At 34.6% G+C, this 26283-nt stretch overlaps 5 protein-coding genes and 1 non-coding gene across 6 annotated transcripts; 3 read left to right on the forward strand and 3 right to left on the reverse strand.

The window, feature by feature from the left end:
* Window positions 1-415: 415 nt before the first annotated feature.
* LOC133698145 (tobamovirus multiplication protein 1-like) lies at window positions 416-4444 on the reverse strand. Its single transcript, XM_062120979.1, has 11 exons — window positions 4085-4444; window positions 3911-4001; window positions 3778-3830; window positions 3544-3636; window positions 3380-3451; window positions 2745-2817; window positions 2584-2629; window positions 2379-2442; window positions 1587-1640; window positions 1073-1150; window positions 416-962 (listed from the first exon to the last, which is right to left on the reverse strand). The coding sequence occupies exons 1-11, from the start codon at window positions 4241-4243 to the stop codon at window positions 870-872; spliced, it is 876 nt and encodes a 291-aa protein (XP_061976963.1). The 5' UTR covers window positions 4244-4444; the 3' UTR covers window positions 416-869.
* Window positions 4445-10194: 5750 nt separating this feature from the next.
* TRNAW-CCA (transfer RNA tryptophan (anticodon CCA)) lies at window positions 10195-10266 on the forward strand. The gene has a single exon. It is a non-coding gene; the product is annotated as a tRNA-Trp (tRNA).
* Window positions 10267-10988: 722 nt separating this feature from the next.
* Window positions 10989-12482, forward strand: LOC133698526 (small ribosomal subunit protein mS86 (rPPR1)-like). The gene has a single exon (XM_062121474.1). It carries the CDS (start codon window positions 11076-11078, stop codon window positions 12291-12293), a length of 1218 nt encoding a protein of 405 aa, XP_061977458.1. The 5' UTR covers window positions 10989-11075; the 3' UTR covers window positions 12294-12482.
* A 3209-nt stretch (window positions 12483-15691) lies between these two features.
* Window positions 15692-16996, forward strand: LOC133700162 (acetyl-CoA-benzylalcohol acetyltransferase-like). Its single transcript, XM_062123708.1, has 3 exons — window positions 15692-16060; window positions 16152-16718; window positions 16886-16996. The coding sequence occupies exons 1-3, from the start codon at window positions 15692-15694 to the stop codon at window positions 16994-16996; spliced, it is 1047 nt and encodes a 348-aa protein (XP_061979692.1).
* Window positions 16997-17826: 830 nt separating this feature from the next.
* On the reverse strand, window positions 17827-19592 carry LOC133700163 (cytochrome P450 716B1-like). Its single transcript, XM_062123709.1, has 4 exons — window positions 19101-19592; window positions 18491-18932; window positions 18223-18410; window positions 17827-18135 (listed from the first exon to the last, which is right to left on the reverse strand). Exons 1-4 carry the CDS (start codon window positions 19590-19592, stop codon window positions 17827-17829), a joined length of 1431 nt encoding a protein of 476 aa, XP_061979693.1.
* Window positions 19593-23407: 3815 nt separating this feature from the next.
* On the reverse strand, window positions 23408-25386 carry LOC133699180 (cytochrome P450 716B1-like). Its single transcript, XM_062122337.1, has 4 exons — window positions 24822-25386; window positions 24262-24703; window positions 23995-24182; window positions 23408-23889 (listed from the first exon to the last, which is right to left on the reverse strand). Exons 1-4 carry the CDS (start codon window positions 25311-25313, stop codon window positions 23584-23586), a joined length of 1428 nt encoding a protein of 475 aa, XP_061978321.1. The 5' UTR covers window positions 25314-25386; the 3' UTR covers window positions 23408-23583.
* Between the last annotated feature and the right edge of the window lie 897 nt (window positions 25387-26283).

Below are 26283 nucleotides of genomic sequence, written 5' to 3' on the forward strand. Positions count from 1 at the left end.
TTACAGTACACGCATGTACCGTAAAACGTCAGGACGGCTTAATTTTTTCAGGCTAAGGTCTGTTTTTGAGATTTCAGTGTATGTCATTCCTGTGCTTGGAGGGAGCAGCCAAGTTAAGCCCATGGAAGTGAGTCCTTCCACAGAACCCGTGTTCTTTCTGATGTTAGCGTTTGAGAACAGATACACAAGAGATAGAAGACATGTTTTCACCGTCTTCATGATGGTAACCAATAAAAAATTAAACAGCAAAGGAGTTGAGAAAGCAAGAGGAATCGGAGAGATCAGCCCTTCCAAAAGGTTATCACCCGCCTTTAACAGTTGTGAAATTGGAGGAGAAAGCAGCTTTCAGGGCCAAGACGATAGAGCTTAACTAGCATCTAAGTATGAATTTGTTCATGGCTCTAACACCAAAGGCAAAGAAACATGAACCCAGATCTTAAATAAATCCCTCCACAAAGATACAAGTACCACAGAGAAAAAATGAGGGGAAAAACTTGATACATCAAATTGAATTCTCTACAAACTGACTGACAACTACTACCTCGAACTACAGAAAATTTTCTTTTAGCAGATTTGAATTAAATAAACTGCTTATGAAAGTATCAAACAACCGATGCCTCAATCGTTCAACCCATTAAGAAATCAAATCTCCCTTTCAACAAGCTCCAATCGACTCAGTAATATACATCTAAAAAGAATCTCCGCCATCATGAGCCACGCCAGAATAGACATCTGGATTCTGGAATGTTTTTCTGGCTCTGCTTGCATGCACAACTCCAGAGTTACATACCGTTGAATCAGACAGGACTGATTGTTTTGGGGCGGGGGAGGGGGGGAGGGGGGCATTAAGATTAAAGAAGCATTGCTGGCTAACGAATTGGGTGATGTTGTGCTGATATTCTCTTAGGAGGCAACTTCCGCAGGATGAAGAGCACTAGAGCTGACGGTAGAATCTCGACGAGCTGTAATTTTGAGCAACATAAGTTTCATGTCAGAAATAAAAGTAAGACATGGAATGTGGTTTATATTACTACAAGCTTATTTACATGTATAAAAAAGTGTAACAGAATACCATGTAATAGATCAAGTTCAAAACTGGATGATCCAGAACATCAAGCGAGGCATCTGCATCAAATGCAGATAGAAAGACCTGCATGTTTGAAATTGAGTTAAATAAGAAACTGTATGGTTAAGAAAGCAGCGATGCCTCAGAAAGCACATGCTGAACCAGTATTGCCATATCACTATTGTTTTTCCCAGTCTAAAGCAAAAACTCCTTCCATATCACTATTGTTTTTCCCAGTCTAAAGCAAAAACTCCTTAAGATGGCAGTATTGACCACGTGACTGCTCCGACAAGTCAAAGAAAATGTAAATTCATGCACTACACCTTTGCAGTCATTTTTCCATGCTTATTACACATTAGTCTCAGAATCTATTCAAGACTCACTTCTAACTACATGATTATAGCATGTATGAAATAGGTAAGATGAAGTTTCTTTAACCGCTACAGTATTTAAATTTGATAAAGCATCTAAAAGTGCTCCTGGAGAACATAACTCAGGGTCATGTATTATAGAGGTTTACCACAAAACATCGTATAAGGAAGCAAGTGAAGCATATGGCTGTGACTGATCCAACCTGCAATGGAGCGAATATTGCATCATCATACTAATTTAAATTCAAATGATAAGTCCATGCAAGTTTTTGTGGATGGCCAGCATGTCAGTATGAAATTTCTTTGTTCTGGAAAAAAAAAAAAAAAAAAAACTGTTGTCATTTTTGGCCAATTACATTGTAGGAAGCAAGGTTTGCCGTGATAGTGTAGATTTTTAATTCCATTAGGTCAAATTTTGGGTGACATCTCTTTCAAGCTTGTCAAAACCCAAGCGTTAATAGTAATGATTTATATTTAAGCACAAAATGCACTATTCATTTTACATATTCAAGAAAGTGCCAGTACAGTATAATGCTTTGCCCCAATTCCAATACCAAACATACACACCCCTAGAGATCATACACACAAATCAGGTCCGATGGAGAGTTCACAAACTCAAAAAACCATTTCAATGGGAATGTTGCAAACTTGCAATCACCTAATAGATATGATTTTGACTATGCATCCAGTTATGAGAAAAGTAAGTCCTTGAAATGGGTATATAAGAAGGCTGATTTTGGATCCACACCGCAGCCCTGACAATGCTGCACTTATTTCACAAGAATGATAAGAACTAAAACCCAAACAATAACATGCAAATATCATTTATGGATAATGAAATGGTCAAGAGCCACAATGCAATTAATCCAGTCATGTTTTGTAATATGATGGATGGATTCTAAATTAAAAGCAACAGAAGGTAAGAAGGAAATGCACCAAACCTCATGAAGCTTCTTTCTTCTCCCTTTAGATTCAATAGGGAAGCGTCTGAGCATGAAAAATAATCTGGAGGGATGTACATGCCAATCGACAGGAAGAAGAAGCAGAAAGTAAAAGCACACAAATGGAATTACATGAGTAAATAAAACCAGACATCTCTTGATATTCTAACAACCATAATCATTAAATATGAAGTAGAATACTTGCCTTCCCCCATACACCAAGAAACCTAATGCAGCTAAGATTGACACAACTGAAAAAAGAAACAGTTATCATTAAGTACACACAATTAAGCGAAAATGGTAAGCTAGAGCTTTAATATCAGAATGGGACTGCTGAACTTATCCATGTTGGATACAAGACTTAACCTGCAATAAATATCTTTCCAATTAATTCCACAATGCTGTTGTCGTCTACCCAAAGGTACACCCAGATGCAAACCTGATTCAAAAGTTCATTAAGGTAAGACACTTCACTGAAATGTGACATGAGTAATTAGTTCAGCGCTGTTTATGATAGCTAACTATTGACTGCTATTGGTACAGCCAGATCAATACAAAGCATGTGCATGTACACCTTCCAACAGTAAGAGATCAACACTCAGGCAAGTGATTGAAGAAATTCAAACTAGTCTAGGGTCTACATAAAAAAGAAATCAGTAATGTCACTTAAACTCAGGTACCCAATTTGTTGGTATACATGAAAGCAGCACCTTTATCCAGTTTCCAAAATGTCACACAATTGTTAAGTATTTGGTTGGCATAAATTCAGCCGTGTCATGCTGCATCAACCTGGGTAATTTGGCACATACACTAAAACTTCACAGAACATAATTTATTGGAAACAGCTAGGGCTCATTTAGACAAAATGTCATGGATGTGCCAGAGAGTTTTAAAAAACAAAGTACAGAGGAATGACAATTGCTAATAGAGATCCCTGCAGAGGCCAGCTACTAAATATAATATCATCAAGACAGTATACTTTGTATCAACAGTTATCATACCTGAACGAAGTACATTGCAACATTGACTGAAATATAAACAACCCTAAGCTTATCCGTCGGCAAACTTCTCGCCTGGTAGTTTAAAAAACCAAGCAAAAAATTAAAAATTCCTCGAGTAGCTAACCCTAAACTTATGGAAAACCAACCCCAATATACACACTTGCCTGATGATATATCTCAGCCCAAAATAGAACAAGAAGAGTATACGTCGAAAAGAACAGAAGCCCTGGCAGATCCAATAATACCAGCACCAATGCCTGCTCCAAGAACCAATTAGCCTTCATAAATACAAAATTCAAAAACCCTAACAAGTTCTACCTACCGTCTAATTCCAAAAAAAATAATTTTTTTATCAAAATTCAAAGAATTAAAAAAATCAATAATTGAAGAAGACAAACCTGAGGATTCATAGTAAATACTTGCTTATGAAATCCAAATACAATCGCCCTCACTACAAATTTACAATTTTCACAAAATTAAAAAACAAACACACACACACACACACACAACACTAAAAAATAAAAAATCAACCTCCATTAACGATAAAATTCATGAGATGAAAAACTTTCTGCGTCGTCCATCCGTACTCCGGCACTCTCAATTCAATCCTTATTAATTGAATCTAAGGAATAAAACAGAACCACAGCAACAAATCATTCATTATTAAAAAGAAATAAAAATAAAAAATCGAACACACGTACGAACCAAAGCAACAGCGGAAACAAGAGCGTAAGCGCCACAGAGAGCGTAGAAAATTCCGTCTTGCCATTGAGTCGACTCGTTGATCTCTTCCCACCAGTCGCCGACCATAGCTCCAATCTCCATCGCGGGTAACTCCACCGGCATTTTAATTATCCTTCCCATTCGTTTTAACAAGTTCAAGCTCAAAATCAAAAAAAAATTAAAAATTAAAAAAAAAGAGCGGAATTTAAAAGGAAAGGAAGATATTGGTGTGGCTTCTTTTAGTATTTTTATTCTACCAGACGGTCTTCTAAAGAAAAGAAGAAGTAGCTAAGCGTCTGGAGAGAGAAAGAGGGAGGATCATCAGATTTGGTGGTTGTGTGTTGTATTGTATTGTTTTTCCTTTTAACATTTTTCTTACAGATTTTATTGTAATTATGGTATATTATGTTTTTGACCTTGTAGATTCATCTATGTTTCACTTCAGTCCTCATAGTCTCCAATTTTTCAACATTGCTTATAATTGATTATTTAGTAATGTAATTTGGTTTTGAAGCTGTGGTGCGAAAAGAAAAAAAAATATTTATCAAATCAAGAATTATTTTGAATATATATATAGCAATTAAGCATTATATTAATATATTCTCATGGAAAAAATATGATGATATTGCATCTAATTTTATATAATAAAAAAATAAAATATTAATCGCCTTATTGATATTTATGTTATTATCATGTTATTCGTAGAAATTAAAATCGTTGTTTGGAATGCTTTATAATTTATTTATTTTGTAACTATAGGCATCAATATGATAAAAACGAGTAATGTTATTATTAGTATTAGAAGGGGGGGGGGGAAGTAAGCTAGTTAGGGGGTGATTTGAAACTTCCTAAGAACTAGAAGAGTGATATTGACGAACTACAAGGGCGAAAATGAAGTTAACCCTTTCAATTATTTCTTACACGTGGGCAGTGCTAATTGGTTGCTTATTTATAGCAGATTTCGAGTATTTAGGAGCTGTAATAACTAGAAAGAGAATCCGAGTCATTATTATTAAGTGTTGGATTTTTAGTTAATTTCGGAAACGCCACCGGAGGTGGCTGGTTGTAGTTTTGGCGGCAAAGAGGTTTTAACTACCCGCGCGTGTGATGTGAGATTATTGTGGTTAGTTTATCTATTTTTAGAAGTATTAGGCATAATTGTCATATTTGATAATTAATCCGGAAAAGACGTGGGTTATTGAATCTTCGGATCGGATCAACTCATGGGTGTCATTAAATGATGTAATTTTTTATCTTCCATTTCTTCTTTCTTTTGTTTTTTTCTCTTCGATGTTAATCTCATATATTTTTTGAATTAATCAGTTCACTAAAAATAATTTGGTGTAGTCAACTAAATTTCATAAGATCTATAATTTATCTAGTTTAATTAAAAATCTATAATAGATCAAGTTCTAAGTCATGATTTAATGGATGTAGTTTTTCATTAGTCTTGAGATCCTCGTAATTTTTTCATGGGTCTTTTTTAATGGGTATAGTTTCACGGCTATAAAAACTAGAAATCACCATGTATTGATTATATTTGTGATGGGATTATAACAAATTTAATAGAATAATAAAATTTACGTTGTAATTTGCATGATTATTTTTACAATGTATTAATAATAAAATGCATATTAATACAATTGTTAAATAAAAAATTAATACATATTCTTTTAGATCATTTTATTACCAACATTAATTTCAATTATAGTTTTAATCGAATACCTTCAACATGTTTTTTTGCTTAATAACAACTTTAATCAAACTAGTCACAACTAAAAATAATTTTTTTAAATTTATTTTTTTAAAATTATGATTGCAAAAAATACCACATTATATTTAAAATATCAAAGATTAAAATTTATATTTTCCATATCTCTATTTTCAAAACTTTTATTTCGTATGAAATAAAAAATAATAAAAAATATATCATATTAAGGTGAAAGGCTAATAAAATTAGAATGAAAGGAGTAATAAAAATAGAATTTGAATTAATTATCTTGTACTTGTCAAACTTGAGGATGGATGCGGAAAAAAAAGTTTGGATTATTGGTTAAACTTGAGTTAATTATTTTTATTAAAATTACATTATTTTATTCTTTTCTAAAAAAATTATTATTGATAAAATTGTGTTTAGCAGGTTAATTAAATAACTAAAAATCTAATCAAGTTAAATAAATTTTATCAAATTAATATTTTTTCTTGTTCACTTTAAAACCTAGTTCATATCAGATTTCAAGTCATGAATTTTCTAAGTCAATAAGCTAGATTAAACGAGGCTATGACATTCATAAACCAATATCCCGTTCAGATTTTAGAACATGAAGAATTTGAATTTAAAATCTGTTTAAAATCAACTAAAAATCGATTTGTAGTTTGCTATTTTTGGAATTTAAAGGAGATGGGTGAAAAGGACAGTGGTAGGGAATTGAAATTTAGGTGGTCACATGTTAAAACATCAGGAGATGCTGCTGGAGATTCCTTACCTGTCGGTTCACCATGACTAAAGAGAGTAGATAATGATGAGCAGTACTAATTTAACTGGTTGTGACGCGAAACTTCCTCACTGCTCGCGTCCGTGGACAGCCGCATGGGTGGCTTCGCCGGTTAGATTAAGCGGCTACTATGTTTGTTTTATATGGCATTTACATATAAAAACAATTTGCATTACATCAAAAAAAAAAAAACAGAGAGAGGAAAAAGACAAAAGCATCTTAATTAAGTAAATGTTTTCAAATAGAGTCAAAAATATTTAAAATCTTATTTGTGTTTACCTTTTAATGTTTTTTTTTTTTTAGAGTAGTTGTAGTTATTTTGCAAAGTGTTTTTTATGCTGAAATGCATTAAAATAATATTTTTATATTTTTTAAAAATTATTTTTAAGATCAGTGCATCAAAATGATCCAAAATATATAAAAAATAGTTTTTAATAAAAAAATTTTTTTTTTTATGGAACGTAATTTGCACCGCATTTCCAAATAGTATTTTATATTATCTAATTAAGAAAACATGGTTTGATTTAAAATAAAAAGCTTACGTATCGATTTAAGTTTTGAATCCATCAATTTCTTGAATGAATAATTAATTTTTACAATTCTAAAAAAAAATTTGCAGTGTTTTTTTTAAATTAAACAATAAAAAACATTTTCAAATCAGTTTTGCATTAACTGAAATTATATATCATTCTCAAGTAATATTATCTCATATGAAAAATACAAGCATAAAAAAAAAAGTTAAAATAGTTATTCAATATTTAAGTGGGTTTTCAAATGTTTTTAATAAAATTTATTGTTTGTCTTTCTTTTTAAAACAAGTTAATAAATACTTATTAGTAATTGTTTTTTAAATAATATAAAAAATATTTAGTATTAAATGAGCAAATATATATGTCTCAATCATGTGAATAAATTCTTTTTCCTTAAAAAGGTAATCTTGAAGTGTACTTGCCAGTTTAATTTTTACCAAAAAACAGACTATTCATAGAAAACCTAGAAGTTCACATATTATGTTAAGAAAGTATTTAGATATGTTTGCAAAACTTCACTTTCCAACTTATTCGAAATTGAAATTAACCATATATTATATACTAAACGATTAAAGAAATATAACTGGCCTGGGAAAAATATTATAAATCCAGATTTAGAGATGCTATCCACTAGGACTGTAATGATAATTTTATCTCTTAAATTAAAAAAAAATTATTATTTACTTTCAAAAGCATTAAAATCTTTTCAAATTAACTGGGATAAATAAATCTTTTCACATGCTTACAATATGAAAAAGTTTAAGACCAACTCTTTTATATAATATTTAGGAATTATGATATCATTTTTTTTATGATACTTCTCTTAAGAGGTGGCAAAAAACCGATGTCATTCAAAAAAAAAATGTGAGCTTATTCAACTATTTTCTTCTAGCTAAACTAAAGATTTGATGGGTTTTTCTTCTAGCTAAATTCAAAAATCGAGTAAGGCGGTTTTTCTTATTAATTTTGTCTATTTTTTTTCAAATTCTTCTTTACTCTTTTTTACCGGTCAACCAGGTTGTTTTTGGATAGACCAAATTAACTAGTTCATGTTGGAGAAGTCCCCATATGTTTAGATTTTAAACTCAGGTTAAGCCAGGATTGAGGTCGGTGTATTTCAAGGTTGCTCTTTTAATTCAAATTTAATAACAGTGTCAAATAGTTCTCAGTGACCTGAATATTTCTTGTTATGTTAATTTATTTTTTTATCCAATCCACGACATAGCATGGACCTATAAATTAGTTATATACTAAACAAATTACTAATATATATAATTATGTTAAATAATAAGTGATATTCATATAATAAATAATACCCTCTTGGTTTTGAACTTGTTAGGATCGATAGATGGTGCAACTCGTTAAGTCACTTGTGCTTAGGTTAGTTAATGTAAAAAATGGTTTCAAAATGAAACCTTGCCTGGGTCAAGCTCTCGATCGCCGATTCACATATAGCTTGTGGCTCGTTGAATCTAGTACAAAGAATATTTTTATCTAAAACACTATCGTTTCATCTTTATATATATAAAAATTTGCTTGATCTTCACATTGTTTGATTTAGTTAAATCAATTGAGATACGATTCAACACATTGGGTAATTCAAGTTTAGATGAATCAACATAAAAAAAATTCAAAATGAAATCCAACTGCGTTAAGCTTTGATCAATCATTAAGTCAACCCAATAAAGTTCAAAACTATAATATGGATGGAGTTTTATATATTTTCCAACAATATGTTTGAAAACCAAACGAAACATTGGGGAAATTCATTCTATCCTTTCTTTATTATAAGTTTTAGAAGAACTTGGATTTCTTTTCTGAATTGTTATTCAAATAATTTATTATGGGTTAACATCCATCTCCTATTCATTATCTTCACTTTATCCTATTCACTCTCTCTCTCAACACTCAATCCACGCATATCGACAAACAAAATCAAGAACAGCAAGGGTAGTCTTTCGAAAAGTTTCTCAAGCAGATATTCTTTCCTTTCTCAGTGCATGGCTAGAAATTCCTTTCATGTGTTGCTAGCCTCACCACACGTCATGCGTTATGGCCTTCCACTAACATTATATATATATATATATATATATATATATATATAGAGAGAGAGAGAGAGAGAGAGAGAGGGGGGGGGGGGGGGGCGGGGGACACTCTTTGAAGAAACCAAATTGCAAGGATCATGCAAATCTTGAGAAGAGAAGAATCTAGAAAATTGTTTATATAAGATGCCGGGAACGATACAAGATAAGATTAGTCGAAAAGTGTAGTGTCGAGGTATATATATATATATATATATATTATTAAAAATTATCATAATGGTCATTTGTTATGCATAGCAAATTATATACAATAAAATCATATTTTTTTGCTGCGGTGAAACGTGTTAGTTGAAACTAAATACTCTCGTAGCAAAATTGAAACTAAATATTAATTTATTTTTTTAATATAGAGTTTAATATGGAGAAAATTAGTGGAATACATTATAATAAATTAAATTTCATAAGCAGATCACTAATCTTTTCAAATGCAATGCACTTTTGATAGAAAATAATTAAAATCAACAACTCTTCAAAGAAATCCTATTACCTGTACTCTCCATTTCTTTCCAAGCCAAATTCATTAACATCTTTATCACATCCAGGAAAAAAAATAAAAAACAATACATAAATTGATTAAAAAACCTCGTAAAACTATTTTTTTTTACTATAAATACTAGAATCATACATTTCAATATATAAAAACGATAAATTTCCCTTTTTAATCCATTGAATGCTATAAAATAACATACTGAGAAAGAGCCAATTTATGAATTTTTCTTCTTTAATCAATTGTTTCGTTTCAGTTGTCAATGCTTTTCCAGATTTTATTTTTTTTGCAATCAAGACATTTTACTATTTTCATGATTCAATCTTTGAAAGTTATCTAAAAAACAATATGGGGTTCATAAATAATTACCATGAACGATCGTTATATTACTAAGTAATTTCTCCATGAAATTTGGTGAGGTTCTCAAATGCTGAGTATTACTGTACATATGATGTTTATGTGACCATATATCATCGAGGGATCCGTGGCGCAATGGTAGCGCGTCTGACTCCAGATCAGAAGGTTGCGTGTTCGATTCACGTCGGGTTCAATCCCCTAACCGGACAATATTTTTTTCTCCTGACACCATCCTCAAATCATCGCCGTCCATTTCCATATACCGACAACGGAGCACATCCATCTAGCGTCTTCCACCATCCCGTACAATAAGCCCCCATGCGCCCGCAAACACCACATTCATTCCCCATGCGAGAATGAGACCCCTTCAAAATTGTTTTGGACAAATCTGAAATTGGCATTCAAACTATGACTTAGGTCTCATTTAGTCCTAAAAGGGTTATGTTTTCAATTAGGTCCCTAAAAGGGTTATGTTTTCAATTAGGTCCCTAAAAGGGTTTGCTTTTTCTTATGTTCACATATGGATTCCATCTAAAATACAATTTCTTTCTCGTAAAAATGAAATTATTATGAAGAGAGCTTAATATTCATAGTTAAAGCTTTGAAGAACATAATGTAATTCGGATCTTTCAAGGCTTTGGAATTTTAATGAAGAAAAAAAGCAATAAAAAAGCTGTATGTCAGCTTCAAAGCCTCTTTGCATAAACTAAGCTCCTTTAATTTCTTATAAAAACAGAACACAATTATGAAAGAAAACTTTTAAGACTAAATTGAGATCTAACGTACAGTGTGATGACTAATTTGAAACTTGTGCTCTCTTCCCACACAATCTTCGAATTACCACCATTGATCTCCACATTTACAAATCCACAAATACCCATCAAACATCCACCATCATCTCCATACACCCTCACCCACCATACCATTCCCCTAAAACCCCAAACCCTCCACTCCCCTCACTCTCCACATCCCCCGAGTTCATTTCACTTTCTCTCCACCAAAATGGCACTCTTTGCTCGCCTCCGCCTCCAATCCATACACCCCCTCCGCCACCTCTACCACCACCACCACCTCAACTTCTCCACCTCCCCACTCTCCTCCATATCCAAAACACGCGTGGCCCTCTCCCGCCTCAAAACCGAAACCAACCCTGAAAAAATCCTCGAGATCTGCCGATCCGCTTCCCTAACTCCCGAAGCCAACATCGACAGAATCACTTTCTCAGTCGCCATTGACAAGCTCGCCAAATCCAACAACTTCTCTTACATCGACGAGTTCCTTACTGAACTCCGCACTTCACGCCCTGATCTCCGTACCGAACAATTCGCAGCTCATTCCATCGTCCTCTTCGGAAAAGCTGGTATGATCGATCATGCAATTCGGCTTTTTAAGGAATATCACGAGAAGAATCAAAATGACGTCGTTTTATCTTCTGGATCAGTGAAATTATTAAATTCTTTGCTTTATTCGTGTATTTTAGCGAAAAAATATAATGAAGTGAAAAGGGTTTTTGTTGATTTTACTAAGAGTTATAAAATCGAGCCGAATTTGGATACTTATAATACAATAATTCAGGCTTTTAGTGAGGGTGGGAGTTCGAGTTCGTGTTATTCGATTTTGAATGAGATGGATAAGAAGGGAGTGAAGCCGAATACGACGACATTTGGGAATTTGATTGCTGGGTTTTATAAGGAAGAGAAGTATGAGGATGTAGGGAAAGTGTTGAAAATGATGGAGGAGGATTATGGGACAAAAGCTGGGATTGATATTTATAATATTAGGATTCGGAGTTTGTGTAAACTTAAGAGGTCGAAAGAAGCGGAGGCATTGCTAGGAGGGTGTATAGCGAGAGGAGTGAAGCCAAAAGCGGTCACTTATAGGTATTTGATTTTTGGGTTTTGTAAGGAAGGTGATTTGGAGGGAGCTAAGAGTTTGTTTAAGAGTATGGTGAATAGAGGGTGTAAACCGGATTATTATTGTTATGCCACTCTGGTTTGCTTTTTAAGTAAAGGCAGGGATTTTGAGTCGGCGTATAGGATTTGTAAGGAGAGTATGGAGAAGAAGTTGGTGCCAAATTCTTCAACTATGAAGATGTTAGTGGAAGGACTTGCGAGTAGCGGGAATGTGGAGAAGGCTAAAGAGCTTATTGGAGAAATAAAAGAGAAGTTTTCGAAGAATGTTGAGTTGTGGAATGAGGTCGAAACGGGGTTGCCGCAGTAGCAAAGCGGATATGGTAAGCTTTTAGCTTGTTTGAAAGATCAAGGGAACATTGTATGGGAATGAGAACCTATGCTAGTTTAGAGGAAATAATAGTTTTTCGCTCTTAGCTGTTGGATTGTTGAGCATAATTTATTGTTTAATGAAAATGTTGCTTTGCTTCGATGAATGTGAGTTTTCAATTTTGTAGCATGAGTTGCTTTCCTCTTTACTCTCTTTATATGTTTTATAAGCTGTCTGAAAGTTGTCAAATTTATCTGATTCTTGGCATGGGATTGATCCCTTAACTCTAGCTACTATAATTTTGGCCACAAGTGAGGTTGTCAGATTCAAGGACCTAACATGAAGAGGCCTGTGATGCTTTCTTTACTTTTCACAACATATATTCACAACGTGCATGCGTGACTTCGATTTTTTTTTTCCTTCTCAATATTTATAGAGATGTATTGAAACGAGCATTCAAGCTTTTGTTTTTGCTGAATATCTTGTCTATCACAAAACCAGGAATGATAGCTTGAAACATAAGCACCCGATCGTCCCAATACCCGACCGTTCCAAGGAGTGTTTTTCCAGGCAGCCTTGGAAAAAAACTCTTGCTTGCACAGTCTTCGCCACTCTTCACCACCATGTTAGGCCTCTAATCTCGCCATTAGGAGTTAAGTTGATAGAGAAGAGAATTGAATGATGCCACAGGTATGATAGCTGCGCCATCCAATGAGTTATCGCACCTAGCCATCTCGAGGAGCGTTTTTTTAAGCAGCCTCAGAAAAACTCTTACTTGCACGGTTTTTGTGCCTCCCTTTACCACCATGGTAGGTGTCACGGGGGTAATTTTTCGCAACGAAATTCAACCCGTGCGGCAGCCTAGTCCCTCACTAGACTCAGCCTTCTCTCGCCACTCCCACTCGTGTTTGCCTAGTAACTAAGCAAGCGGAATACACAAGCAAGAATAACAATCATAGTGCACAACAAGCTTTACAGGAACTCTTTCCCAACCTTTATTAATCTCATACACAAAGGAAACTATACACAAATCCGTATGTGTGCTATGCATAAAGATTACATACTACACAAGCTACCTCTAACTAGTGTTCTTGCATGCCCCTACATGCTGGACATCCCCACCCGAATGCCTTTACATTTTGAACATTCCCACCCGAATGCTCTCTACATTTGGAACACTCTCACCCGAATGCTATTTTCCCATGCCTTGGATAGTCCTTCGCCCAAGTTTCCAATCGTGCCCAGTCGAGTCCCTGACTTGCACAATTTGTTGCGCGCTGCCGAATCCGCATCTGTGTGCAGGCTGCCAATTCCTGCGCTGCCGAATTCGCATATGTGTGCATGCTGCCAATCTCTGCGCTGCCGAATTCGCATCTGCGTGCAGGCTGCTCCTGCCTACGCTGCCGAATTCTGTGATAGCCCCAATTCTCGTCAGCCTACCTCCTGACGAGGCTTGGACAGTCCCTCGCCCAGCCCATGTTCGTCAACAATCTTCGCTGCCGATTTTTCTTTGACGAACCTACAGCCGCATAAATCTACGCTGCCGATTTCTCGCACTGATGGCATGGCTGCCAGCACCCTTAGGCCTTGTTTTGGCCAGCCAGCCGAAACGTGCACATTTGACACTGTGACAGTAGGCCTCTAATCCCGCCATTAGGAGTTATAGCTAATAGGGCAGTGATTTGAATGACACGTTGAGGGCTGCATAATTTGCCGAGTTATGCACCTGGCCATCCTGAGGAGGATTTTTGGTTGGTCAAGGAGAAAGAGATCTTTTCTTCCAAATAAACGAATAATACATGCACGCGGCGGCGATGAAATTTCCTTACGAAGGCTATCGCATGCTAGGACACCTGGTGACTTCTTTAGCTCATCATGGTTTAGTGCTTGCATTTGAATTTCCATGATGATCTAGTTCTAAGCAACAGAAGGACATATTTTTGGATAGAGTATTACTAAATGCTGATGTTAGAATTAAAGGTCTTTGAATTCATTGAGTTGTGCTGCGAGCCTGATGTTTATCACATTATGTTTTGTGTCAATACCTCGGTGATTAAACAGACTCCCTGAGGATCAGGCTGGGTAAGCTACCGGTGGAGATATCCGGGAGGTCGCCCACAAGTTGTTTACCTCCATAAGAGGGAAATGACATTTCTCATGGGCTGTTAGGTTAATTTCTGTTCAAGTGTTAACAACAAGAACTTGCCAAGGCTCAACCTAGTAAACAGGAAAATAATCAACCAAGTAATCACCTTTATCATAGAATAACCTATAGAATCTACTGGCAATATTTGAGTGTGATTCAATCAATTGTTACATCTGAAGTTAAGAGCTTTTTTATCAAACAAGTTGTTTGACAATTGACATGGCTAGAACTCTTCTTAGGTTTACATCTGGTCTACTAATCTATAAATATGTGAATTCTATAAATATGTCGTTTTCACATGATCCAATTAAAACTCCATGATCCAATTAGAACAGATCTGCATCCACTGTTGATTAATCAAAATATATAATAAATTTGGAGTTTTTTTTATTTTATTTTTTCAAATTGTAAGAGCAACAGATATTAAGATTCCAAACACATTCTAAAAAACAAAAAGCTCAGCCACAGAGCTTCCATGTTAAACTTGGACAGAGCTTCCATGTTAAACTGTATCAGGGAATGTAACCTATGAAATTGTGTGGAGTCTGATAACCCTAAACGGTAAGAGAAAAAAAAAGAAAAAAACCTCGACCCTTTTCTCTCATTCATATCTCCGAAGGGAAAAAAAGAGGGAAACTACACCGTGGGTGACTTTCTCACCAGCTCTTTTATCTCCTAAATTCCTTTGCTGTATGTTTTTTTTATTTTCAATCTCATCCTTCTCTTCTCTTCGATCTCATTTTATTTTGTTCTATCAATATTTTCAGATCTTGATCCGCATGGATCTGAAGCTGATTATTTTTTGTTTTGTTTTGGATATTCGAGGTTGGAACAAAAGATTAGCATATCGAAACCAGCCATTAAATTAATGAGAGAAGACCAAGAAACTTTCAATAAGCTTATGGTGGACGAGGAAGATAGGCTTAACAACAAAATACATTCGATAATTCTTCTCAAAGCTTGCTTGATTAGCCAATAAATCTGCAACATGATTTTGCTGCTTCACTTTTTTCACGAGCAAAAGAAATTCTAGCTAGGAAATGGGATAGTTGGGTGCTTGTCCAAAGAAAAAATGAGTTTTAATGACATGGAAACATTGAAGAAATAATCTAAGAGATTAGGTTGATCTCTTGATCAAACTTTCAGGTTCCTACCCAGCTTCCATGATTCAGAAAACACACCTACATATCCTTCCAGATCAGTAGCTATAAAAAGGGGAAAAGGCACTGCTCGAGACGATACCAAGTTAACAATGGAGGTTCAGCTCATATCTAGAAAGCTAATAAAACCATCAGTTCAAACTCCTTCTCACCTTCAGAATCTGAACATATCATTTCTCGATCAGCTTGCTCCATCACTGTATGTAGCCAATATTTTCTACTACCCTAACCACCACCATGAAATCATCAAAAACATCGACAGGCTAGTGAAATCCTTGTCCGAAATATTAACCCTCTTTTACCCTCTAGCGGGAAGATACATCAAAGATAATCTCTCAGTTGATTGTAATGATGAGGGGGTGGAACTCTTGGAGGCCAAAGTTGATGGAGTAGACCTCACACAAATTTTCCAGCAGGATCCCAATAGTAATCTTGAGCTGCTGGCTCATTTTGTTCCCTGTGTAACTGAATCGGACACTAGTCCTTTATAGCCATTCAAATTAACAAGTTTCAGTGTGGAGGTTTAGCGATTGGCTTGCGCAATTCGCACAGATATCTGATAGAATTACAATCTCGACATCCATCAATGCATGGGCTACAACATTCCGAGAAGGTGGGATTAGTGATCAAGTTCCTCGTCCAAGATTTTATTGCTCATTTCTCTTCCCACAAAGAGATTTACGTCTCAATCTTCCACCAGCACCAAAAGTCCATTCGAAGATTGTCACAAAAGTATTTGTGATTAACAAGGAAGCCATAGACAAGCTGAAATCTAAAATTAGTGGTGGTAGCGATTCAGGGGTCAAGTACCATCCGTCGCGCTTGGAGGTGGTCACAACACTTGGATGGAAGGCTCTCATTGGTTCCGCTAAAGCACAGCGCGGACACCTGAGGGCATCTTCACTTCTTCAGATAATGACTTTGAGAGGAAAGGTGAGTATGCCTTTACCTGAAAATGCTTGTGGAAACATGTATATGCCTTTCATTTCTAGATTCAGTACATATGATAAGAACAATAAGTTAAAGTTAACTGACATTGTGAGTCTGCTGAGGGATGCAAAGAGGAAAGCCATGTCAGATTGCACAAATGCAATAAACAGTAATGATGTGTTTTCAATGGTAACTAATTCCTACAAAGAGTTCTATGAAAAATTGAACAAGGGGGAAGTAGATACATTTAAGTTCACAAGCTGGTGCAAGATGGGCTTGGATGAAGCTAACTTTGGCTGAGGAAAGCCTGCATGGATAGTGCAGTGCTATTAACTTTAGAATTTGGTATTCTGAAGGACAACAAATCCGGAGATGGAATTGAGGCATGGATGAACTTAAAGGAAATTGATATGCTTCACTTCCAACAAGATCCAGACATCTTGGCCTTGACCTCCTCACAGGAGTAGCTCGATCGATCCTGGTCTGGTCAGTTTATTGCTGGAAGGAGTTGTCTTCACCATGATGTTCTACTTTCTATATATAGCTATCAGAATAAAATAACCGATTATCTGTTATCAATCTCATCTTGTCCTGCTGTATTTCAGGATGAACCTTTTGCTTCTTCTTCTTCTTCTTTTTTTATTGGTGTGCTGGATATGTACTCATTGAGATTCTGTGTTAGTAGCTGGTTTATGGAAGCTATGTGACCAGTCTGTGTAGTTGAAGGTTCTCTTGCATGACTTTTTCATCAAATCTTTTTTCTTGTGCAATTTACAGGTACTGTTCATAGCCCGTGTCCGCGCTGTGCTTCATCTCAGGAATTTCAATGTATTCTTAAAAAAAAAGCTTGTCCAAACAAATTTTTTGATGATGCGGAGAGAAGGATTTGCATATTCCTCAAAAAACTTGTCCAAACGAATCAAGATTAAATTATGACTGCCAACTTATGTTGCATTGCTTCCCAGCTGAAATTGCTAACGATAGCATAGAGCATTTCATAATTGGGCACTCCAATCCTGAAAGCTATGGAGTTAAAATTTTCCTAAATATATTTGCTCTCAATGAAGATGCGATGTCCAGTTTGCCAGGTAATGTGAAGACCTACGGTTATGATTCCGATGCAAACGCCTGCCTTCCTTCTAGGAAGGGGGTGGTGGTAGAACCTGAGTAATTTCCAAACATAACCGTTTAAATGAAACTTGAAGAACTCCTTTATTTGTTACATAGTATATCCGGATGAACAATCCAGAAGTAGAACCTGTAAATTACATGATGATCAAGTTGTTGGATTATGCATTCAGTTGACTTTGAGAGAGAGCTTTGGCACAATTTCTATCTCTAGTCCATCCTTGAAAGTTGGCATTGGATCTCTGGAAAAAGAAATGTCTGGGCAACGGAGCTTCCATGTGAACCTGTTCACCAGGTGATGTATTGTGATCAGAGTTTCTAGTCTTGCAAATTCATATCCAGGACATATGCGTGCTCCTCCCCCGAATGCCACAAAACTATATGGGGCGATTTTTATATCGAAATGGTTTGGATCAAACTTCGTTGGATCTGGGAAGAGAGACTCATCCATGTGTGTCATGGAGGCTGCCCAGGTTACCTGAGTTAAAAAGTTGAAACTTAGCATAGGAGTAACATGTTATCATGTCATTCCAGTTAAGGGAAACAAGCATAAATTGGATCATACCTGCCATCCATTGGGAATAAGGTACCCTTTATATTCGAGATCTTCAAGGACCTTCCTAAAGGAGTTAAATACAGGAGGGAACATCCTTAGACATTCCAATGCTACCCTCCATGTGTATTTCATTCTTGCAAGATCATCCCATGTTAAAAGCTCTCCAGCGGCCTTACTCTTGGCAACCTCCTCTTGTTCTGCAGTCTCAGATCTTGATAATTTTCTATGAATTCGTGTGATATTGTTCAATATTAATTGAATTAATTTAGTTGCGTACCTTGAGCAATCCCAGCATAAACAGCTTGATCATTTGCTAAGTGTCTAATCAATGTGGTGAGGAGGACGGAGATCGTGTCATGTCCTGCTATCATTATAGTGATAGCATTATCTACGATTTCCTCATCAGATAATGCCGCTGAGAAGTCCTCATTTCTGAGATTAAGCAAGGTGGTGATAAGATCTTGTTGAGGAGAGGCAGTTTGCTCCTTCTGCGCAGCCCTTCTTTCACGTATAAGATCCGCGAGGATCATCCTTATTTTTCTACTTGCTTTCAGGCTACGACTGAAGCGTGTGAAGGGAAAATTGATTGGTACTGATAGAGAACCCTTGATCAGTTGTTGGAAGAGCCCTACGAGCATGTCACGTTTTGCACCTTCTTCTATTCCCATTATCAGTGAGCTCATAATGTTGAAGGTAAGGATCTTCATCAATGGCATTGCCTACGATATGATAACAGAAAAAAAGAAGATATGTAAGGCACAATTATATATACACATAATCGCCTATGATTTATAGTTAGTAGAGGTCAGAATTTGGGATGTTAACTTTGTGGTTATAGAATATTTTCAAAGATGTTCTGATACTCTGTTGTTTGATAAAATTCATACCGAAACCTTCTGCTTGCCATGCCAATGCATCTCCAAATGCCTTCTGACTCTTTCATCCATCTTACCAACGTATTGCCTCAACGCTTCAGGCTTTAAGAACGATACAAGTGCACCTCTCACACGCTTGTGCTCATGGCCACTCAATTCAAGGATATTCTTATCTCCACAAATCCTCCTTACCGACAATGGTTTCTGACTGGCAAGTTTGGTACCATCACAAGTGTAGATGAACTTGTTTGCTGCCTGTCCACACAGGAACACTGTCGGTTTCCCAAAGAGGCTCATTTTCCAGATGGGGCCATATTTGTCTATTCTATTCTGAAGCCATTGTTCTGCTGTGTTTTCGCGCATAGCACGGAGGAAGCTCAAACTTTGGCCTACGATGGGCAATCCCAAAGAACCTGGTGGAAGCCCTTTTGGTCTTTTATGGCTCAGGAGAAGGTAGAGTGGGAGAAGTAAAAGAAGCAAGAAGAAAATCATTGCAGGATCCATTGCTGCTTGCTCTCAAGATTGGTGTTAAAGCAACCAGTTTATATGAGAGAGACAATTCTTCCTATGTGAGAATCTGATTTGTCTTTTATCAGCAGTATTCTTCCATTGTTTCTCTTGTTATCGATGCATAGCATGCCTTTGTCGTTGGACGAAATCATAAATCACGAGGATTGAGCAAGTATGATTGACTTCAATGGTTTGTCATAAGGAGAATAGAATATTGAATCCGGCGAACTGAAGTACTTCAGGTTCTGTACAAGAAAGTTGATATCAAGATGCTGATTCCATTATTTTGTCTACAATTATCTGTTTTGTATATACAAAATAATGGGATACGTGTCCCATGTAAGACTCGTTCACTTGGAAAAAAAAAACTCCACAAAAATAAACATTTGGAATATAAGTATTTGGTTTTATGGATGCTAGGAGACTCTTTTTAATTATTACTAGAAAATTAAAAAATATAGTTGAAATATTTTGTCAGTATTTTTTACCATTATTATTAACGTGGGTGTCCGGATCAGCTTGTGCGCACCTCAACTAATCCCACGAGTCCTGAAGTTAACGGCCATGTAAGCCTCTAGTGACCATCATATTAGCAACCACAACGCTCAAACTTGAGATCACATGAGAGTAAACTTTTTGATCTTAAATTCTTACCACTGGACCATCTATTATATGGTTGTCAATATTTTTTAATACTGGTGGAATTGGTAAAAAAATATTATCGTTGAAAATTTGCTTTACTTGACAGAGTTTTCAATTCCATCAACAATAGAAAAAAATATGTTGACATTTCCATTATCATTGTGAGTCTCAATTTTTTTTTTTTTTGTTTAATCTTATGACATGTTTGTTGGCTTTTACAAAATACATTTACACAGTAAAAATTATAAATTTAAAATTTTTTTAGGAATCTTAAGGATTTTGTTAGATAGATCTAGAGTTAATTATAGCTTATGCGAAGATTACCTGAAGATCAGATACTTTTTTCGACTTTGAATATTTGCTTTAAAACTAGGTTATTCCAAATCACAAGTCATCCAAATGTCTGGCTTCTAATAGTAATATACAAGAACCACTAATGAGAAATTTACTAAACCTTTTTAGAAGAGAATAATTGTTATACCTTAAAGTTTTAACTCTTTTATTTTATGTTATAGGTGTTTACATACTATACTATACTCGCCCTTAGAAAATAAAAAACATAACTTTCTATTTATAAAGAAATCTAAAAACCCTATAAATAAAAAATTATCAATTCTCCTCTTAAATAATATAAAATATATTATTTTAGGCTAATTTTAAAAATCTATTCAATCAAGTCCTTACTTGATTATTTATAAGTCTATAATTGTAATCCCCAATATTAATTACATTTTAGTTTTCAATTTCTAAAATTTATTTATAATCAAATCACACTTGATTAATCATCCCAATTTAATTTCTGACTAATGGTTCTTATGTGTGTGATCCATTAGGTTTCATAATAAGTTAGCCCAAATATAAATTGCAATCCTAAATAAAATAAAATTAAATAAATTAAACAAATTAATTTGTTATCAATTCAATAATTGATTGATTTATATTTAAAGATCATATACAATGTCTAGTAACCTGTCATGATCCTCTAAATATTTGAAAAGTCATAAGTGATTTAACTTAATCTTTTAGTTATTTCTCAGTGTAATTATTATCCTTTTATCAACAATGTTTTGATTTAAATATTATAGCATAAAGTATTTCTATTATACTAAATCATGTTTATTCCCAACACCATAGTAATTGATTATTTGAATAAAATTTAAAACTCTTTTCAAATCTCATCTCACCTTGCACAAAAATTTACAATTAATATTATTTGAGAACATGTGGAATATTTTTTTTTCAATTCACTTAAAGTGATGAATTATCTCTTGATTACTTAAATACCTTCATATAGTTTATTTGATACCCAATATCTGCATATTTGTTACATTTGATTATAATAACATGAAACATGATCAAAACATAACACTCTCTATATAAAATAACTTAATGATTTCAAGTTTAAGGATCACTTACACAACCGTCACATAATAATTTCATATACACAAATGATCTCTCCATATGTAATTCTCATGCGAGTCAGTTTGGTGTATATATCATCTGATAAGAATCTACATATTAGTTATAAGTATCTCTCATATCTCAACCTATGAGAACAACTATTTTCTTCCATAAAAAAGAATATAATATATATCAGTCTTAATAGCTCTAATTAATATCTAGTCTTAATAGAATATTGACCAATAATATTTAGGAACAATGCTTTAATGCAATATAAAACTCATAATTATAACAACTTGATAATTTTCTTTACAAAATATTTTTGTCCTAAGTATTTTATCTATACTCTCATTTATTAATAAAATATTTGATAAATATTAAAAATAAATATATATTTATTATTAAATTAAATATAATTACATAAACAAAATTAATATTAAATATAACAAACTGATTGATTGCATTTTCGGGTGCATTATTAGCAAAAACAAATTGTAATAATTTATTCGTGGAACTAACAGGGATGCAGAGCAACCGAAAAAGGATTGATTGTGTGATTTTCAGCGTGGGGATTCAAAGGTCATAAAAGCAACATGCAAAAAAAATAAAAAAAATTATTTGATGTCGATACTAGCTTCTATATATAGAAATTCCAAACAATTAATTTTATTAATTGATAAATTAAATCTATTTTCTTTAAATCCCAAATTAATTTTAAAATACAAATCATACATTAATACAATAAAATTATAATTATAAAACAAGTAAAATATTTAAATATACATATAAACTACAAATTCTGTAAAATAAATTAATTTTAAATATAAATAGGTGTTACAATAAAAATGGATGAGTTTTCTTTCTTAATGGAGTGAAGCTTGATATTAAATAGAATTAAAATAGGGAGGTTGCATCGGCGGGTTGGGTAACCAGATTTAGAGGGGGCTCGTCAAAAACTTGAAGAAATAGGGTTAGGGCTTGAATTGAAATCAAAGAAGATGAAGAGGAGGGGATGGAGAAGAGAGAATTGTCAGGTTTTTAATTCATTTTAAAATCTCTGATGAGAATTATGTCGGCAATTTAACACTTTAGAAATGCCGACAAAATTGTTGATTTTTTATTTATTCCGTCACCATTTTTGTTGGAAATTACAAACGGAAATTTTTTGTTGTAATTTTTGTAGTAGCAGTGATGAAATATTTTTTTTGTTAGCATTTTCGTTGCTTTTTTCCAATTTCCGAGTAATGTAACATCCACTTGAACGATTTTTCTATCAAATCCTTTTTTTTTTTACTTTAATTAATGGGTTCTGTTCATAGAATTTTTGTGTCTGAGAAACTAAAAAATGTCTATGCATTCATCAAACTTACTTGTCCCAGCTTGAGAAGCAAGAAAGTTCTTGATGATGCGGGGAGCAGGATCCACATATGCCTTGAAACTATCCAAAACTGTGAAAAATCCTAACAAGTCTCTCTCCATTTTCACACCCCCTAAAATCAATAGCATGGTTTAGCTATTTAGATTGTCTCATTGATCCATAAATTTGTCAGCCGGTTTAGTGATTCACCACCTAGGACCGTGAGCTTTAGCCCCGTTGCGGGGGAGAGGGGATGAGGCGATTCAGGGGATCTCGAGAAAGAGAGGATTTCGATCTCTCTCCCTTGTTGAGAAAACCTATAACCATGCCTAAGGATCACCCTGAGCTTTCCGCTTGCTCCAGTTACAACACATTCACATCCGACTGTTCAATTCCCTACATCATTAACTTGAAAAAAAAGGAAATCTCAAATTGCTCGGCAATTAGCAATGCTACAAACGCACAGATGGAAGATCCCTCATATCTGGATTCAACTTTAAGTAATTATTCAACAGAACATTCTGCAAATTGAAGGACAGAGAGCATATATATATATATATATTAGAGCATGCATTTAGTTATCTATCACAGAGGGGTCCTTGGCTCAATTTCTATCTCCAGTCCATCCTTGAAGAGTGGAAATGGTTCTCTTGAAAAAGAAATGCCAGGGTGACAGAGCTTCCAAATGAACCTGTTCACCAGGTAATGTATTGTGATCAGAGTTTCAAGTCTTGCAAATTCATATCCAGGACATATGCGTGCTCCTCCCCCGAATGATAAAAAACTATACGGCGGGACTGATGCTTTATTCTGGAAACGTTCTGGATCAAATCTTGATGCATGTGGGAAGATACTGTCATCCATATGTGTCATGCTGGTCGACAACATTACCTGAGTCAAAGAAGTTGTAACTTTGTACAGCATTATATATGTTTTAAAGTGGTTTGGTTAAACTATGTTAATGATGAGGTATGAAAGCTCAGAATCATATCACACCTGCCATCCTTTGGGAATCAGGTACCCTTCATATTCAATATCTTTGAGAACCTTCCTGAACATAGAAAATACAGGAGGGGTCATCCTTAGGGTCTCCAATGCTACACTCCATGTGTGTTTCATTCTTGTGAGATCATCCCATGTTAAAAGCTCCCCAGAGGCTTTATTCTTGGAAATCTCTGCTTGTTCTGCAGTCTCAAATCGTAGTGATTGCTAAGATTTCTTGCAATAGTGTTTGGTTTTTATTGAATCAATTTAGTTACATACCTTGAAGAATGCTGGCATAAATAGATGGATCATCGGCTAAAAGCCTGATCAACAAACTTAGGAGGACGGAGGAGGTGTCATAGCCTGCTATCATTATCACGATTGCATTATCTATAATTTCCTCATCAGTTAATACTGCTGAATTCTCCTCGTTTCGGAGACGAAGCAAGGTCGTGATAAGATCTTGTTGAGGAAAGGCAGTTCCATGCTCCAATGCAGCTCTTTTTTCTCGGATAAGATCCTCTAAAATCTGTCTGATTTTCCCACTTGTTTGGAGGCTTCGATTGAATCGTGTGAAGGGAAAATTGAATGGTACTGATAGAATACCCTCCATCAGTTGTTGGAAGAGCTGTAGGAGCATGTCTCTTTTTGCACTTTGCTCTATCCCAATAATGAGCGAGCTCATAATATTGAAGGTGAGGGTCTTAATCGATGGCATTGCCTATGTTGTCAAGAGATAAATCAGATACATAAGGCATCAAAGGTGCAAGAACACAAAATATTACTTGTGATATATATAATCAGTGGAGGTTAGCAATTGTTAGATAAAATTCACTGACCAAAACCGTTTTCTTGCCGTGCCAATGCATCTCGAAATGCTTTCTAATCTCTTCATCCATCTTACTAACATATTGCTTTAGAACTTCAGGCTTTAAGAAAGATAAGAGTGCTCCCCTTACGCGCTTATGGTCATGGCCACTTAGTTCCAGGATATTCCTCTTACCGCAAACCCTACTTATCGACGATGGCTGCTGACTGTCTAGAGTGTTGCTGTCGCAACTGAAGACGAACTTGTTTGCTGCCTGTCCATGAATGAACAGAGTAGGGGCCCCAAGGATGCTCATTTTCGAAATAGGGCCATATTTTCTTATTCTATCCTGCAGCCATTCTTCTGCTGTGTTTTTGCGCATGGCACTTAGGAAGCTGAGGCTTTGACCTATGATGGGAAGACCCAGAGAACCTGGTGGAAGCCTTTTGGAAGCATTTTTGGTGAGGAGAAGGTAGACAGAGAGAAGGAAAACAAGCAAGAAAAGGAACACTTGAGTCATCATAGCTGCTGAAGATTGATGCTATGCAATTAGCGCACTTATATGGGTTGATGGGTTGTTTTCTGTGTGGAGCTGCCACCCCATTTTGCTGACTAAAGAAAAATAGATGGTTGCTGTCATTGTTTTCTGTTTGTCTACAATGTTTTTTTAAAAAATAATTTTTTTTTACTTTGAATTTTTTTTTAGATGTTTTTATATATTGATCTCAAAAATAAATTTTAAAAAATAAAAAATATTTTAATGTATTTTCAAGTGAAAAACACTTTAAAAAATAATTGTTACTACGGTCTCAAACGTTAGTTTAATATGCATTATAATCAATCGGTTAGTTACACGTGATATTATTATATTCATATAACTACATGTCTATTATTAATAAAGGCTTAATTTATCTTTAATATTTATATAATATTATATTAATGAATCTAATATTTGATTTATGAATTTAGAGTAAATATAAAGTCCATAAACAAAAATGTTTTGCAAAGAAAATAATAAAGTAATTATAATTATGCGATTCATACTGCATCGAAGCATTATTTCTAAAATATTTATGATCAATGCTCTCTTAAATATTGGACATTCATTAGAGCTATAGAGACTAATATATATTATATTATTTCATTTATGAAAGAAAACAATTGTTCTCATAAGCTCATGTATAAGAAATACCTAGAACTAATATGCAAGTGCTTCTCATAAGACATGTACACTGAATTAACCCGCATGCAAATTTTATATGAAGAAATCACCTATGTCTATGAAAAGGCTCACGTGATAGTTGTGTAAGTGATCCTTAGACTTGAGATCACTAAGTTAGTTTATATACAATATGTTATTCTTTAATCCTGTTACATGTTATCTTAATTGAGGTAACGAAATGACATATATTGAGTATAACATGAACTATATGAAGGTACTTGAATGATCAAGAGAGGATTCATCACCCTAGGTGAATTAAAAAAAAATATTT

This window comes from Populus nigra, chromosome 7 (assembly GCF_951802175.1).
Source record: "Populus nigra chromosome 7, ddPopNigr1.1, whole genome shotgun sequence".
Classification (NCBI taxonomy): Eukaryota; Viridiplantae; Streptophyta; class Magnoliopsida; order Malpighiales; family Salicaceae; genus Populus; species Populus nigra.

What these genes read in the sequence shown, in the direction of transcription:
- LOC133698145 (XM_062120979.1), bottom strand. Translation starts at nt 4,243, where the DNA reads ATGGGAAGGATAATTAAAATGCCGGTGGAGTTACCCGCGATGGAGATT. An exon ending in TATTTACTATGAATCCTCAG is followed by an intron (nt 3,637 to 3,777) that starts GTTTGTCTTCTT and finishes TTCTTGGAGCAG; the next exon opens with GCATTGGTGCTGGTATTATT. An exon ending in TTGCAATGTACTTCGTTCAG is followed by an intron (nt 2,818 to 3,379) that starts GTATGATAACTG and finishes CTTTTGAATCAG; the next exon opens with GTTTGCATCTGGGTGTACCT.
- LOC133698526 (XM_062121474.1), top strand. Translation starts at nt 11,076, where the DNA reads ATGGCACTCTTTGCTCGCCTCCGCCTCCAATCCATACACCCCCTCCGC.
- LOC133700162 (XM_062123708.1), top strand. Translation starts at nt 15,692, where the DNA reads ATGGAGGTTCAGCTCATATCTAGAAAGCTAATAAAACCATCAGTTCAA. An exon ending in TGGCTCATTTTGTTCCCTGT is followed by an intron (nt 16,061 to 16,151) that starts GTAACTGAATCG and finishes CAATTCGCACAG; the next exon opens with ATATCTGATAGAATTACAAT. An exon ending in GTAATGATGTGTTTTCAATG is followed by an intron (nt 16,719 to 16,885) that starts GTAACTAATTCC and finishes GGTATTCTGAAG; the next exon opens with GACAACAAATCCGGAGATGG.
- LOC133700163 (XM_062123709.1), bottom strand. Translation starts at nt 19,592, where the DNA reads ATGGATCCTGCAATGATTTTCTTCTTGCTTCTTTTACTTCTCCCACTC. An exon ending in ATGGCAAGCAGAAGGTTTCG is followed by an intron (nt 18,933 to 19,100) that starts GTATGAATTTTA and finishes ATCATATCGTAG; the next exon opens with GCAATGCCATTGATGAAGAT. An exon ending in TTATTCCCAATGGATGGCAG is followed by an intron (nt 18,136 to 18,222) that starts GTATGATCCAAT and finishes TTTTTAACTCAG; the next exon opens with GTAACCTGGGCAGCCTCCAT.
- LOC133699180 (XM_062122337.1), bottom strand. Translation starts at nt 25,313, where the DNA reads ATGATGACTCAAGTGTTCCTTTTCTTGCTTGTTTTCCTTCTCTCTGTC. An exon ending in TTATGCCAGCATTCTTCAAG is followed by an intron (nt 24,183 to 24,261) that starts GTATGTAACTAA and finishes TTGAGACTGCAG; the next exon opens with AACAAGCAGAGATTTCCAAG. An exon ending in TGATTCCCAAAGGATGGCAG is followed by an intron (nt 23,890 to 23,994) that starts GTGTGATATGAT and finishes TCTTTGACTCAG; the next exon opens with GTAATGTTGTCGACCAGCAT.